At 39.1% G+C, this 14,395-nt stretch overlaps 1 protein-coding gene across 2 annotated transcripts in view; it reads right to left on the reverse strand.

The window, feature by feature from the left end:
- Window positions 1–14,395, reverse strand: part of RAB3IL1 (RAB3A interacting protein like 1) — a 43,106-nt gene that overhangs the window by 23,610 nt on the left and 5,101 nt on the right. For both annotated transcript variants that reach the window (XM_045039424.1, XM_045039425.1), the window contains exon 3: window positions 8,102–8,182. In XM_045039424.1, coding sequence (XP_044895359.1) covers window positions 8,102–8,182 — 81 coding nt within the window. The remainder of the gene's footprint in view (window positions 1–8,101; window positions 8,183–14,395) is intronic.

The following is a 14,395-nucleotide window of genomic DNA, read 5'->3' on the forward strand; positions in this document are numbered from 1 at the left end:
CAAGTGGGGTACTGAAGGTTCACAAAGAGAACACACAGACGCTAGGCTCGCTGCCAGCCTCTGAGAGCATTAACCCACTGCAGACAAAGGCTGGAGGCTCTGGTAGCCAGAATTCCTGCACCTTCTCCCACCCTGGGGCCAGAGGTCTCCCAGATTCCCCAACACAGCTGCTCAGGCCTCCCAGAGCCCCTTGAATCAGGCTGACAAGACACACAAGTCCTAGACCCAACTATATGGAAGATAGTTTGAGCCTCAGTGTGCTCACTTTGAAATTGAAAAGGTTACCTTTGCTCTACTTGCCTCGCCATCATATTGTGGGTGCTGATGACAAGGAACAGGACGTTCCAGTGGACCCCTTCGGAGACTTAAATATTTCCCAGCAATAAAACCTTTGGAGCTCACTTGAAGAAAGGAGGGAGGGGATTCCTTTGAGCCCAGATGGGTGTGGGAGTCCCACCGAGGTGCCTGGAGGCCTGGGTTAGATTCCTGGAGGTGGAACCTGTTTGGCCACTCCCAGCACCTGAGCAGGAAAGTTCTCGGCCACCTAATGGAATTCGAGAACCAGCCAAACTTTCAGAGGCAGATGTGGCTAGAGGGGGTGGGTTGGCCCCACCTCACTCCCTTCCAAAATGGTGGGATGAGGCAGGGACTCTTTTTTTTTTTTTTTTTTTTTTAAGTATATTTATTTGTTTAAGTAATCTCTGCACTCAATGTGCGGGCTCAAACTCAAGACCTTGAGATCAACAGTTGCATGCTTCTCCGACTGAGCCACCCAGGCGCCCCAAGAAATTAGGATTTCAATCCACATTGTCTAACTCCAAAAGCTCATGTTCTCATCCCTCTACCATTTATCCTCTCAAAGGGTAAGGTGAGGCTTTTTTTGAGAAAAGAGGGCTTGAAGAACAAGCGGGATTTAAATATACAAAATGGAGGATGGCATTCTATGCCAAGGAACGCCAGGAACAAAGCCTTGGAGGTGGCACAGAGCAGGGCACACAGAGAGAAGCCAACTCTTCCCTTTGGTTGGAGCTCAAACTGATTTGGGGGACACTAGAGAAAAGACTGCACAGGCAGTCTCGGAATGAATCACGAAAAGCGTTAGAGGCCAAGTTAAAGAGTTTGGACTTTATTCTAAAGGCTCCAAGGAGACAGTTAAACATTTTTGAGCAGGGGAGTGACGTGATCAGAGCCCTGCTATGGGAAGATTAAATTAACAGCAGTGTGCACAGAAAATAGAAAGGAACTTATCAAATATCCTGAGAGGTAAAGGCTTTCTAAACTCAGATGCATTTGAAGAGACCTCAAAAGGAAAAAATCAATAGATCTGTTTACATTAAAATTTAAAACTTCTCCATCTTCCTCCTTTCACCAAAAAACAACCAAAATTAAAAGGCAAAAGGCCTAGGGAAAATATTCCCAGCAAGTGGCAAAGTGTTGACATCTTTAATATATAAAGAATTCACAAAAATCAATAAGAAAAAAAAAAAGAAAAGAAATAGGAGTCCAGTAAACATGTTCATTCATTCATTCATGCATTCATTCAAGCAACATATAATGAGCATCTGTGTTGGGTGCTGAGAAGATATTAGTGGACAAAACAATTTATTTTTAAAAAGTATTTGGAAACCTGGGAATGAGAGGGAACTTTATTAAATTGATGAAGAGTATCCACCAAAACCCCACAGCCAATATCATTCTTCCTTTTTTTCTTTTTTTTTTTTGGCAAATATTCTTAATGCTGAAATTCTAGAATCAATCTTTTAAAATCAGGAATGAGACAGGCATGGCTGCTATCATTGTTTCTATTCTATACTCTATTGGTGATTGTAGGCAGTGCAATAAGACTAGAAAAAGAAATTTAAGACACAAATATTGGAAAAAAAAAATCAGAACTCTTCTTTTTCCTAAATGATTGTCTACATGTCAAATTCAAAGGTTTAACTGTAGAGAACAAACTGGAGGGGAGGTTGGGGGGAGATGGGGTAAATGGATGATAGGCTTTAAAGAAGGCACTTGTGGGGCGCCTGGGTGGCTCAGTCAGTTAAGCATCTGACTTTGGCTCAGGTCATGATCTCACAGTTTGTGAGTTCAAGCCCTGCGTCGGGCTCTGTGCTGACAGCTCAGAGCCTAGAGCCTGCTTTGTGGGTTCTGTCTCCTGCTCTCTCTGCCTCTCCCCCACTCGTACTCTGTCTCTATCTCAAAAATAAATAAAACATCAAAAAAAATTTTTTTAATAAAGAGGGCACTTGTGATGAGCACTGGGTGTTATACATAAGTGATGAATCACTAAATTCGACTCCTAAAACCAATACTACACTATCTGCTAACTAACTTGAATTTAAATAAAATCTTGGAAAAAAAAACAAAACCCAAAGGACTCCATAGAGTCCTATTATTATTATCTATTATCTATATCTATTATTATAAAAAGAGAGCTTGGCAAAAAGGTTGGCTATAATATCAATATAAAAATTATTCACATTTCTGTACACTGGTAGAAGTTGGAAAAATAGAATTTTAAAAATACATTATTTATTATAGCAATAAACGATAAGAACCTATCATAAATCTAACAAAACAGTTGCAAGACTTATTATAGAGGAAATTTTAATTTTGGATACAAATTATAAAATTATAATAATTACAGTATTATTATATAATCTAAATTATTCCAATAATAAAAATATCAAAATGATACAAATTCTAAAACTAGGTATTTCGCCAAAATGCCAGTTTTCTCGAACTCGATCTACGTATTCGATGCAATTGTAATAAAAGTTCCAACAGCATTTTTCTTAAATATGACATGCTGATTTTAAAATTTATATAGAAGAGTAAAAATATCTAAGACATCCCTGAAGAATGAGGCACTTCCTTACTCCCCAGCTATCAGGACTTATAAAACTCTAGTACTAAAAACAGTATGATATTAGCTCAAGAATGAACATATATAGACTGATAAAATCGAAACCAGAAAAAGACCAACACATATCTGGAGCTCTGGTGTTCAGATATAGCCTTGCTGATCAGTGGGGAAAGGAAGGGACCATCAAATACATCATGTAGGAACAACTGCTCGAGTCTATGTGGATAAGATAATTGGAACCCTATCTCACACTATGCGGAAAAATTAATTCCAGCTAGATTACATGTGGAAAGAAAACCTCTTAGAAAAAATTGTAGGAGAATATCTTTTTTACTTCAGAGAAAGGAAAGATTTTTAAGTAATTTCTACACCCAACATGCGAGGTTCGAATCCACAACCCCAAAATCAAGAGTCATATACTCTACTGATAGAGCCAGCCAGGTGCCCCACGAAAGGAAGGATTCTAAAAAAAAATAGGGGCGCTTGGGTGGCTCAGTCAGTTGAACGTCCGACTTCGGCTCAGGTCATGATGTTGCAGTTCATGGGTTCAAGCCCCATATCAGGCTCTGTGCTGATAGCTCAGAGCCTGGAGCCTGCTTCGGATTCTGTGTCTCCCAGTGTCTCTGCCCCTTCCCTGCTCATGCTCTGTCTCTTTCTCTCTCAAAAATAAATAAACATTAAAAACATTTTAATTAAAAAAAAGACATAAAAAGCGCTAACCATGAAGGAAGACTGATAAATCCAACTACATTAAAACTGAGAACTTCTTTTCATCAACTGACACCATAAAGTAAATAAAAAGATGAGCCATGGGGCACCTGGGAGGCTCAGTCAGTTGAGTGTCCAACTTCAGCTCAGGTCAGGATCTCACAGTTTGTGAGTTCGAGCCACGCATTGGGCTCCGTGCTGACAGCTCAGAGCCTGGAGCCAGCTTCAGATTCTGTGTCTCCCTCTCTCTCTGCTCCGCCTCTGTTTGCACTCTCTCTCTCAAAAATAAAAACATTAAAAATAGTGATAATAACAAATAAAAAGATGAGCCATAACCAACAAAGTTGTAGTATCTAGCATATAAAAGGAACAGGAACTCTCAAGTCAATTAAAATATATATATAAAATAATTAGAAAAATGGGCAAAAGATATGAACGAGCATTTAAGAGAAGAAACATTACAAATGGCCAATAAGGGTTTAAAAAGATACTCAAACCTAATCACGTTGGTTATCAGGGAAATTAAAATAAAACCTCAGCGAGAGAGCATCTTACGTTCACTAGGATTGGCAAAAATTAAGAAATCGGATAATACCAAGTGATGAACAAAACGCACATCCATCCACAACAACTATAGCATTGGTATGAGTGTAAATTGATAACTGTTTCGGTGAGCAATTTGACATTACCTTCTAGAATTGAACATTTGTGTGTGCCGTGACCAAGCAATTCCACTCCCAGGTATATGTGCTACAACAATTCTAGCACATTTGCACCAGGGAACGTGTGCAAGACTGTTCATAATAGCAATCCAAGTGTCCAATGAGCAGGGGCTAGATAAATGCATCGTGTTATTCGTTTACAGTTCCTATAGCAACTGTATCCAGTTACCACAAACCAGGAGGCTTAAAACAACAGAAATTTATTTTTCCACCATTCTGGAGGCCAGAAGTCCAAAACCAGGATCACCGGGCCTCAGTGAAGATGTCAGTTGGTCTCTACTCCCTCTGGAGGCTCTAGGGGAGAGTTTGTTCCTTGCCTCTTCCGGGGTCTGGAGGTAGCTAGTATTCCTTGGCTTGTAGCCACACCACTTCTCCATTATCTTCACATTGCCTTCTCCTCTTTCATTTGTGACAAATGTCACTCTGGCTCCCCCTCATAAGGACACTCGTGGTTGCATTTCGAGCCCCCCTGGATGATCCAGGATAATCTCCACATGTCAAAATGCTTAACTTAATCACATCTGCAAAGATCCTGTTTTTATGTAAGGCACAATATATTGGTTTCAGGGGTTAGACTCTGATATGTTGGGGGGGGGAAGCCCTTCCCGCTCCCCCCCCCAGTTTTCTGCATTCTGCCATCAGTCTGTCACACACACAAAATACATTCACCCTATCCCAACATCTCCAAAAGTCTTAACCCATTGTAATATCAACTCAAGCCCAAAATCTCATCTAAATATAATCAGCTGAAACCCCCAAAATTCATCTAAACTAGGTTTGTAAGATTGGATAGAGTCCATTCTGGGGGGGAAAAAGTTCTTCTCCATTTCTAAAACTGTGAAACTAGTAACAAGTAATCTGTTCCCCTAATATGATGAATGGGCATAGTATAACAGTTACACACATCTTTACTCCAACGTTTATTTATTTTTGGGACAGAGAGAGACAGAGCATGAACGGAGGAGGGGCAGAGAGAGAGGGAGACACAGAATCGGAAACAGGCTCCAGGCTCCGAGCCGTCAGCCCAGAGCCTGACGCTGGGCTCGAACTCACGGACCGCGAGATCATGACCTGGCTGAAGTCGGACACTTAACCGACTGCGCCACCCAGGCGCCCCGACACACATCTTTACTCCAAAAGGGAGAAAATGGAAGAGAGAAAGGGACTGGTCCCAGGTAATTTCAAAATCCAGCAGGACAAATTCCTCTACTTTTCAAGGTGTAGGACTAATCCTCTATCACCCACAGTTCCTGCCTCCACATCTGTGGTTCTGAGTTCCAGGTCCAAGGCTCTGCCCTCTGGGCTTGAGGTTAAACCCTTTTGTCATTCTTCGTTTTTCTTAACAGTAGGCACATGTGTGAAGCTGAGTCATTTTATAAGCCTATTTCCTGCCTCTAGAATCGTGGGGGTCCAATAGCCTTCCTTCATTCCATTCCGTCTCTGTCCCTTTCCATCTAAGATGGCAGCGTTTCTGCTGGTATAACTCTCAGAAGTCTTGTGGGTCTCCTGTGTATGTCACAGAGATTCACATCATTACAGACAGCCCTCCATAGATCTCTCGTGGATAATTCTATCTCTATTCCTGGCTTCTGCTGAGATGGTTGAGTGGATCTATGAGTCATACACTTAATATCCTGAAGACTAGCAAAAAGCTGTTCAACCACACCCATGGCCTTCTTTCTCCCTAGAGCACATTGTTCTAACAGTAAATCGCCTAATTTTAGTATATTTCACAGTTCGGAAAGGTTGCAAATTTCCCCCATCATCATGTGCTGGTTCCTTTTGATGTAACAGTTCTTTCCCTGAGATATCTTTTTCCTCTCTCATTTTATGATAATCAGCAAGAAAAAACCAGGCCATATCTTTAACATTTTGCTTGGGAATCACCTCAGCTAAAATCCAAGTTTATCACGGACAAGTGCTTCTAACAGTGCTTCTCGAAATTCTTCCAGCTTCTACCCATTACCCATTCCAAATCTGTCTTCACATTTTTAGGTGTTTGCTACAGCAGCATACTACTCGATTCCAAAATTTGTATTAGTTTGCTATGGTAACTGAAACAAATTAACACAAACTAGATGGCTTTTCGTAACAGAAATTTATTTCACACCATTCTGGATGCCCAAAGTCCAAAATGACTATCACTGTGCCCAAACCAAGATGTTGGTAGGTCCGTGTCCCCTCTCAAGAGTATAGGGGAGACTTCTGTTCCTTGCTTCTTCCAGCTCTGGGCAACTGCTGGCATTCCTTAGTTTCATTCCAATTTCTGCTTCCAATGATCTCTTTGCTTTTCCTCTTCCTCTCTCTTACAAAGAGACATGTGATTGACCTTGGGGCCCACCCTGATAATCCAGGATAATATCTACACACTTCAAGATCCTTAACTTAATCACAGCTGCAAGGATCCTGTTTTCAGTAAGGTAACATCCACACATTTCCGGGACTAGGACCTGATGTCTTTGGCGGGGTGGCAGGGTAGGGTGGGGGCAGTTTTCATCCTATAATAGTTCTGTAATAGAACTTAGTTCTATTATCTACTATAAGAACATAGTTCTGGGGCACCTGGGTGGCGCAGTCGGTTGAGCGTCCGACTTCAGCCAGGTCACGATCTCGCGGTCCGGGAGTTCGAGCCCCGTGTCAGGCTCTGGGCTGATGGCTCAGAGCCTGGAGCCTGTTTCCGATTCTGTGTCTCCCTCTCTCTCTGCCCCTCCCCTGTTCATGCTCTGTCTCTCTCTGTCCCAAAAATAAATAAACGTTGAAAAAAAAATTAAAAAAAAAGAACATAGTTCTTATAATAAAACTTTATTTTTTTATTATTTTTTTAAAATAATTAATTTTCTTTTTTTTAATTTCTTTTTTTACCATTTATTTATTTTTGAGACAGAGAGAAGCAGAGCATGAATGGGGGAGGCACAGAGACAGAGGGAGACACAGAATCGGAAGCAGGCTCCAGGCTCTGAGCCATCAGCCCAGAGCCCGACGCGGGGCTCGAACTCACGGACCGCGAGATCGTGACCTGAGCTGAAGTCGGACGCTCAACCGACTGAGCCACCCAGGCGCCCCTAATAGAACTTTAAACAGCAACGACAGTGAATGAATATTTATATGTCACTTACTTCACTCTCTACTCCAATGTAAGCTGTGTGAGGACAGGGCCTTGTTTCACTCACCACTGTATACTCAGTCCCTGGAAGAGTGACCACCAGGTAAATGGTACCCAATAAATATTTGCCGAATGAACTACTAAGGTGGATATTTATATGAAGAATAATACAAGTAAATAGAAAATTTTATGGTATAACATCAAGTGAAAAAATCAGTATGCAGATTTTTATATACAAGGTAATTATTTTCACATAAAAACTCTACACTAAAAAAAAACAAAAACTGAGGATGTAGGGAACTCCTAGAGTCCATCACTTCACAAAAGCAGCTAACAAACTGGCAAAACTATCAAAATCAGTTTTACCAGAACTCTGGAAACAGCTCAAAGTTTAGAGCAACCAGGTGAACACTTATCAAGAAACAAACAACAGGGGCGCCGGGGTGGCTCAGTTGATTAAGCATCCAACTCTTGATTTCAGCTCGGGTCATGCTCTCACCGTTCATGACATCAAGTCCCATGTCAGGCTCTGCTGACTGTGCAGAGCTTGCTTGGGATTCTCTCTCTCCCTCTCTCTCTCTCTGTTCCTCCCCCTGCTTCCTCTGCCTCAAAATAAATAAATAAACATTAAAAAAAAAAAAAAAAAAACAAGAAAGAAACAGCTGAATTTCACCAAGAAAACTTCATGATAATTTCACTTACTTTGGCCATCCCCCGCTCGCCAGCTCTGTGGCAGCCTCTTGAAGACAGTAACCTTGAAGACAATATTCCTGGTGTGAGTTCCTAGTATTAGAGGAAGCAGAACAGACCTGCTACAGAAAGTATTCGGACTGTTTGTTTTGACCTGTCTGGTGGCTCTCTGCATGTCTGGCTCAAAGGGCTTGCCTTTAGTTTGCCTAATTCAGAACTCTCCCAGAACCGAGGGGGCATTTGTTGAAAATACATAAAGGCCATGCGATTGGCTGCTGCCAACTGGGACAAACGATCACATTTGGAGAAAACAACAAGCAAATAAAGAAGCTTAGGAAGAAAGGCTGGAGGATAAAATGATTTAGGGAATAGGACTTGGAAAAGCTCCTACAGCGGCACCTGGGTGGCTCAGTCAGTTGAGTGTCTGACTCTTGATTTCAGTTCAGGTCATGTTCCCAGAGTTGTGGGATGAAGCCCCATGTCAGGCTCCACACTGAGCGTGGAGCCTGCTTAAGATTTTCTCTCTCTCTCTCTCTCTCTCTCTCTCTCTCTCTCTCCCCCTCTGCTCCTTTCCCCTGCTCATGTACATTCTCTCTCTCTCTCTCTCTCTCTCTCTCTCTCTCTCAAAACAAAAACACAAAAACAAAAAGCTCCTACATATTCCTGGGAATAGAGGTCCATATGCATGCCCGGGGCTGGGTACATGCTCAGAAAAGCCCTGACAAGGCCCTAAGATTTTACCTCTAGCTGATCACCAGATTCACTGCAAGCAGGAAATGAGGGCCAAAGTAGAGTTGTAAATTGCATGACAGATTGTTGAAGGCATTTCCCAATCTACATACAGGGCTCATCTGCAAAGACTGAGAGGTTTTGTTGTTGCTGTTCTAGGCATTTAAGGAAATCTCTGTCAAATGACTAACTGACCACTAAGCTAATGACACAGAGACTTTGGTGGCCATGGGCAACAAAAAATAGACTTTCCAAAGTTAGTTCCTGAAAAGTCACTAAACTAATAAACAACAATTTCTATCACAAGCAGCAACAAGTCTTAGCATCGTAAGAAATCCTATTCCCAGAGTTATTTCATTATAATACTCAAAATATCCAGTTTAGAAAAAAAAATATGATGCATGCAAAGGGAGCATGGCTTATACATGAAGGGGGGGGGGCAGGGATGTCCTTGAGGAAGCACAGATATTGGATATAGAAGACAAAGACTTTAAATCAACTATTTAAAATATACTCAAAGATATAAAGGAAACCATGTGTAAAGAACTAAAGGAAAACACAATAATTATTTATCTCACCAGTCAGAAAATATCAATAAGGAAACAAAAGCTATAATACAGAAACAAATTCTGGATTTAAAGAGAATTAGCTGAAATGAAAAATTGACTAGAGTTGTTCAACAACAGATTTGAGCAAGCAGAAGAAAGAGTCAGTCTACTTGAAGATAAATCAATTGAGATTACCCAGGCTGTGGAACAGAAAGGAAAAAAAAAAAAAAAACATGAAAAGAAAGAAACAGAACCAAAGAGATGTATGAGACAACATCATGCATACTAACAAATGCATAGTGGAAATCCCAGAAGAAGGGGCAGGGGAAAAATAAGAAAGATATAATGGCTAAAAACTTCTAAATTTGAAGCAAGACTTAATCTACACATCCAGGAAGCTTAATTAACTTCAAGTAAGATAAACTCAAAGAGATCCACACCAGGACATAATCAAACTGCAGAAGGCCAAAACCAAAAAGAGAATCTTTAGAGCGAGAAAAGTAACTAATCACATACAAGAGAACCTCAGATTCTCCAGCTGATTTCTCATCAGAAACTTTGGGGGCCATAAGGAAGTAGGATAATATATTTGAAGTTCTGAAAGGGAAGGAAAAGGCAGCAAGGAATTTTTATCTGGCAAAACTATCCTTCAGGAATTAAAGATAAATCAATACATTTCCAGAATAACAAAAATTATGAGAATTTGTCACTAGTAGACTTTCTTTACAAGAAATGTTAAAGAGAGTCCTTCAGGCTGATATGAAAGGACAGTAGACAGTAACTCAAATCCATATGAAGAAATGAACACTGATATAAGTAAATATAAAAGTCAGCAATGATGAATTCTTTTAATGTAACTCTTCTTTTTTTCTTATATAATTTAAAGGACAACTGTAATAATTATAAATCTATGCTGATGGATACCTAATGTATAAAGATGTAATCTGTGATGCTAACAACATAAAGGACAGGGAATGGAGCTATAGAAGAACAAAAGTTTTTTATACTATCAAAACTAAATTGGTATTAATTTGAACTAGATTGTTATAAATTAAGATGTTAATTGTAATCCGCAGGTCAACAACTAAGAAAATAAAATATATCTGGTAACAGAAACAACAAGGGAATCAAAATGTTACATTAGAAAACATCTAACACCAGGGCACCTGGGCGGCTCAGTCAGCTGAGTGTCCGACTTGGGCTCAGGTCATGATCTCGCGGTCTGTGAGTTCAAGCCCCACGTTGGGCTCTGTGCTGACAGCTCAGAGCCTGGAGCCTGCTTCCAATTCTGTGTCTCCCTCTCTCTCTGCCCCTCCCCCACTCATGCTCTGTCTCTCTTTCTGTCAAAAATAAATAAACATTAAAAAAAAAAAAGAAAACGTCTAACACAAAAGAAGGAGGAATTGAGAAACAACAAGATATAAGACATATAGCAAACAAAGTGGCAGAAGTAAGTTCTTATTAGTAATTGCATTAAATATAAATGGATTAAATTCTCTAATTAAAAGACAGAGATTAATGGAATGAATTAAAAAAACACATAATGCAATTATATGCTGTCACAAGAGTCTTTCTTTGACTCAAAAACTCAAATAGGTTAAAAGTGAAAGGATGGAAAAGATAATCCATGCCAAAAATTAACAAAAAGAGAGATGAAGTGGCTGTACTACTATTTTAAAACTAGGCTTTAAGGCAAAAATTATTAAAAAAGACTTTATAAATTATTTATATTTTTTTAATTTATAACTATAAATTATTAAAAGAGAGGTATTATATAATGATAAAAAGCTCAATCCATCAAGAAGATATAACAATAATAAACATATACTTAAGAGAGAAATAAACATTACAATAATAATAAGGACTCCAATACTCCATTTTTTTTTAATGTTTATTTACTTTTGAGAGAGAGAGAGAGAGAGCACAAGCAGGAAAGGGGCAGAGGATCTGAAGGAGGCTCCTCACTGACAGCAGAGAGCACAATGCAGGGCTCAAACTTACCGATCATGAGATCATGACCTGAGCCAAAGTCGGACACTCAATCAACTGAGCCACCCAGGTGCCCCTCCAATATTCCATTTTCAGTAATGGATAGAACTACTACACAAAAGACAAACAAAGAAATAGAAGCATTGAACAACACTATAAACCAACTAGACCTAACTCCACCCAACAACAGCAGAATATACATTCTTCTCAAGTAAGCATGGAACATCCCTCAGGATAAACCATGTTTACGCCACAAAACAAGTCTCAATACATTTAAAACTACTGAATGCATTTGAAGTATTTTCTCTGACCACAATGACATGAAACCAGAAATTAATAAATGTGATAATACTTTTACATGCCCAATGGCATAAAAAGAAATCACGAGGGAAATTAGATGAGATGAATGAAAATAAAAACAGCATATCAAAACTTATGGAAAGTAATAGAAGCAGTTCTTAGTGGTAAGTTTATAGCTGTAAATACCTATATTAAACAGAAGAAAGATCTCAAATCAATAACTAAACTTCCAACTTTTTTTAAATGGGCCCAAAGAAAATGTATTGAATATGTAACTGAATGTCCAGAAGTAGGACTTGCTTTAGACATGGACTGTTTCAGGGGCTCAAGCACTGTCCTCAAGATCCAATGTCTCTCTTGTCCTCTTCCTGGTTTAACTGTATTCTCAGACTGGTGCTCCCTTTGGTAGCAAGATATTTACAGAGTCTCCAACCTCATAACTCAACCTCACTCAAGCCCCACCCTAAACCTCAACTTAAGGAACTTAGAAAAAAAACAAACTAAACCCAAAGTCAGCAGAAGGAAGGAAATAAAGATTGGAGTGGAAATAAAGGAAATACAGAATTGAAAAACAACAAAGAGAATCAATAAAAACAAAAGTTGCTTCTTTGAAAGGAGTTAACAAAATTGATGAATTTTTAGTTAGAATGACAAAAAATAGAGATAAAAGATTCAAATCACTAAAATCAGGAATGAAAGTAGGGACATTGCTATCAACTTTATAGATACAAAAAGGATTGTAAGATAATATGATGAATAATTATATATCAAAAAATCAGATAATCTAGATGAAAAGAAAATTTCCTAGAAGACACAAACTACTAAAACTGACTCGAGAACAAATAGAAACCTGAATAGACCCATAAGAAGAGACTGTGAAAGTAAACAAAAAATTTCCAGTAAAGAAAATGCTAGGACCAGATTGTTTCACTGGTAAACTCTCCCAAACATTTAAAGAAAAATGAATACCAATCTTTCTCAAACTTTTCCAAAAAATAGACTCTGCTTCCTAATTCATTCCATGATGCCAGTGTTACTTTGATACTAAGGCCAGACAAAGAAATTATAAGGAAAGATATCTATAGACCAATATTCCTTATGAATATAGATGCAAAAATTATCAACAAAATACTGAGACATTTGAATCCAGCAATTAAAATGATCATACTGTATGGGCAAATGGGATTTATCCCAAGAATGCAAAGGCGGTTCAACTTATGAACATTAATCAATGTAATACACAGTATTAATGGAATAGAGGAAAAGAGTCACATGACCATGTCAACGGATGTAGAAAAATAATGTGATAAAACCCAATACCCTTACTGATGAACCTTGAAAATATTATGGTAAGTGAAGTAAGCCAGTCACAAAAAGGCAAATACTGTCTGATTCCACTTATATGAGATACTTAGAAATGAACTATTGGGACCTCATCAAGATAAAAAGCTTCTGCACGATCAACAAAACTAAAAGGCAACTGACAGAATGGGAGAAGATATTTGCAAATGACATATTGGGCAAAGGGTTATTATCCAAAATCTACAAAGAACTTATCAAACTCAATCTCAAAAAACAAGTGATCCAGTGAAGAAATGGTCAAAAGATATGAACAGACATTTTTCCAAAGAAGACATCCAGATGGCAAACAGACATGCAAAAAAGATGCTCAACATCACCCATCATCAGGAAATACAAATCAAAACCACAATGAGATACCACCTCACCCCTGTCAGAATGGCTAAAATTAACAACTCAGGAGACAACAAATGTTGGTGAGGATGCAGAGAAAAGGAAACCCTTTTGCACTGTTGGTGGGAACGCAAACTGGTGCAGCCACCCTGGAGAACAGTGTGGAGGTTCCTCAAAAAATTAAAAATAGAGCTAACCTAAGACCAGACATTGCACTACCAGGTATTTATCCAAAGGATACAAAAATGCTGATTCAAAGGGGCACCTACACACAAATGTTTATAGCAGCACTATCGACAATAGCCAAAGTAGTCAATATAGTCAATGTCCATTGACTGATGAATGGATAAAGATATGGTATATATATATACACAATGGACTATTATTTGGCAATCAAAAAGAATGAAATCTTGCCATTTGCAACAACCTGGATGGAACTAGATTGTATCATGCTAAGCGAAATAAGTTAGTCTGAGAAATACAAATATATCATTTCACTCATATGTGGAATTTAAGAAACACAACAGATGAACATAGGGGAAGGGAAGGAAGAAGAACATAAGAACAGAGAGGGAGGCAAACCATAAGAGACTCTTAAATACAGAGAACAAACAGGGTTGCTGGAGGGGTGTTGGGTAGGGGGATGATCCAAATGGGTGATGGACATTAAGGAGGGCATTTGTTGGAATGACCACTGGGTGGCTCAGTCAGGTAAGCGTCTGACTCTTGATTTTAGCTCAGGTCATGATCTCATGGTTGGTGAGTTCAAGCCCCATATTGGGCTCTGTGCTGACACTGTGGAGTCTGTTTGGCATTCTCTCTCTCCCTATCAAAATAAATACATATATTAAAAAAAAAAAAGAAACGGGTAAAATTTTAAACGTTATGTTGTGTTACATTTTACCACAATAAACAAAGTTTGGGGGAAAAAACCCACCTAACACCTTTCATGATAAAAATGCTCATAAAACCAGGACTCAGAGGGAACTTTCTTAGCTCAATAACGGAGATCTGTGAAAATCCACAGTTAATATCATACTCAATGGTG

This window comes from Felis catus, chromosome D1 (genome assembly GCF_018350175.1).
Source record: "Felis catus isolate Fca126 chromosome D1, F.catus_Fca126_mat1.0, whole genome shotgun sequence".
Classification (NCBI taxonomy): Eukaryota; Metazoa; Chordata; class Mammalia; order Carnivora; family Felidae; genus Felis; species Felis catus.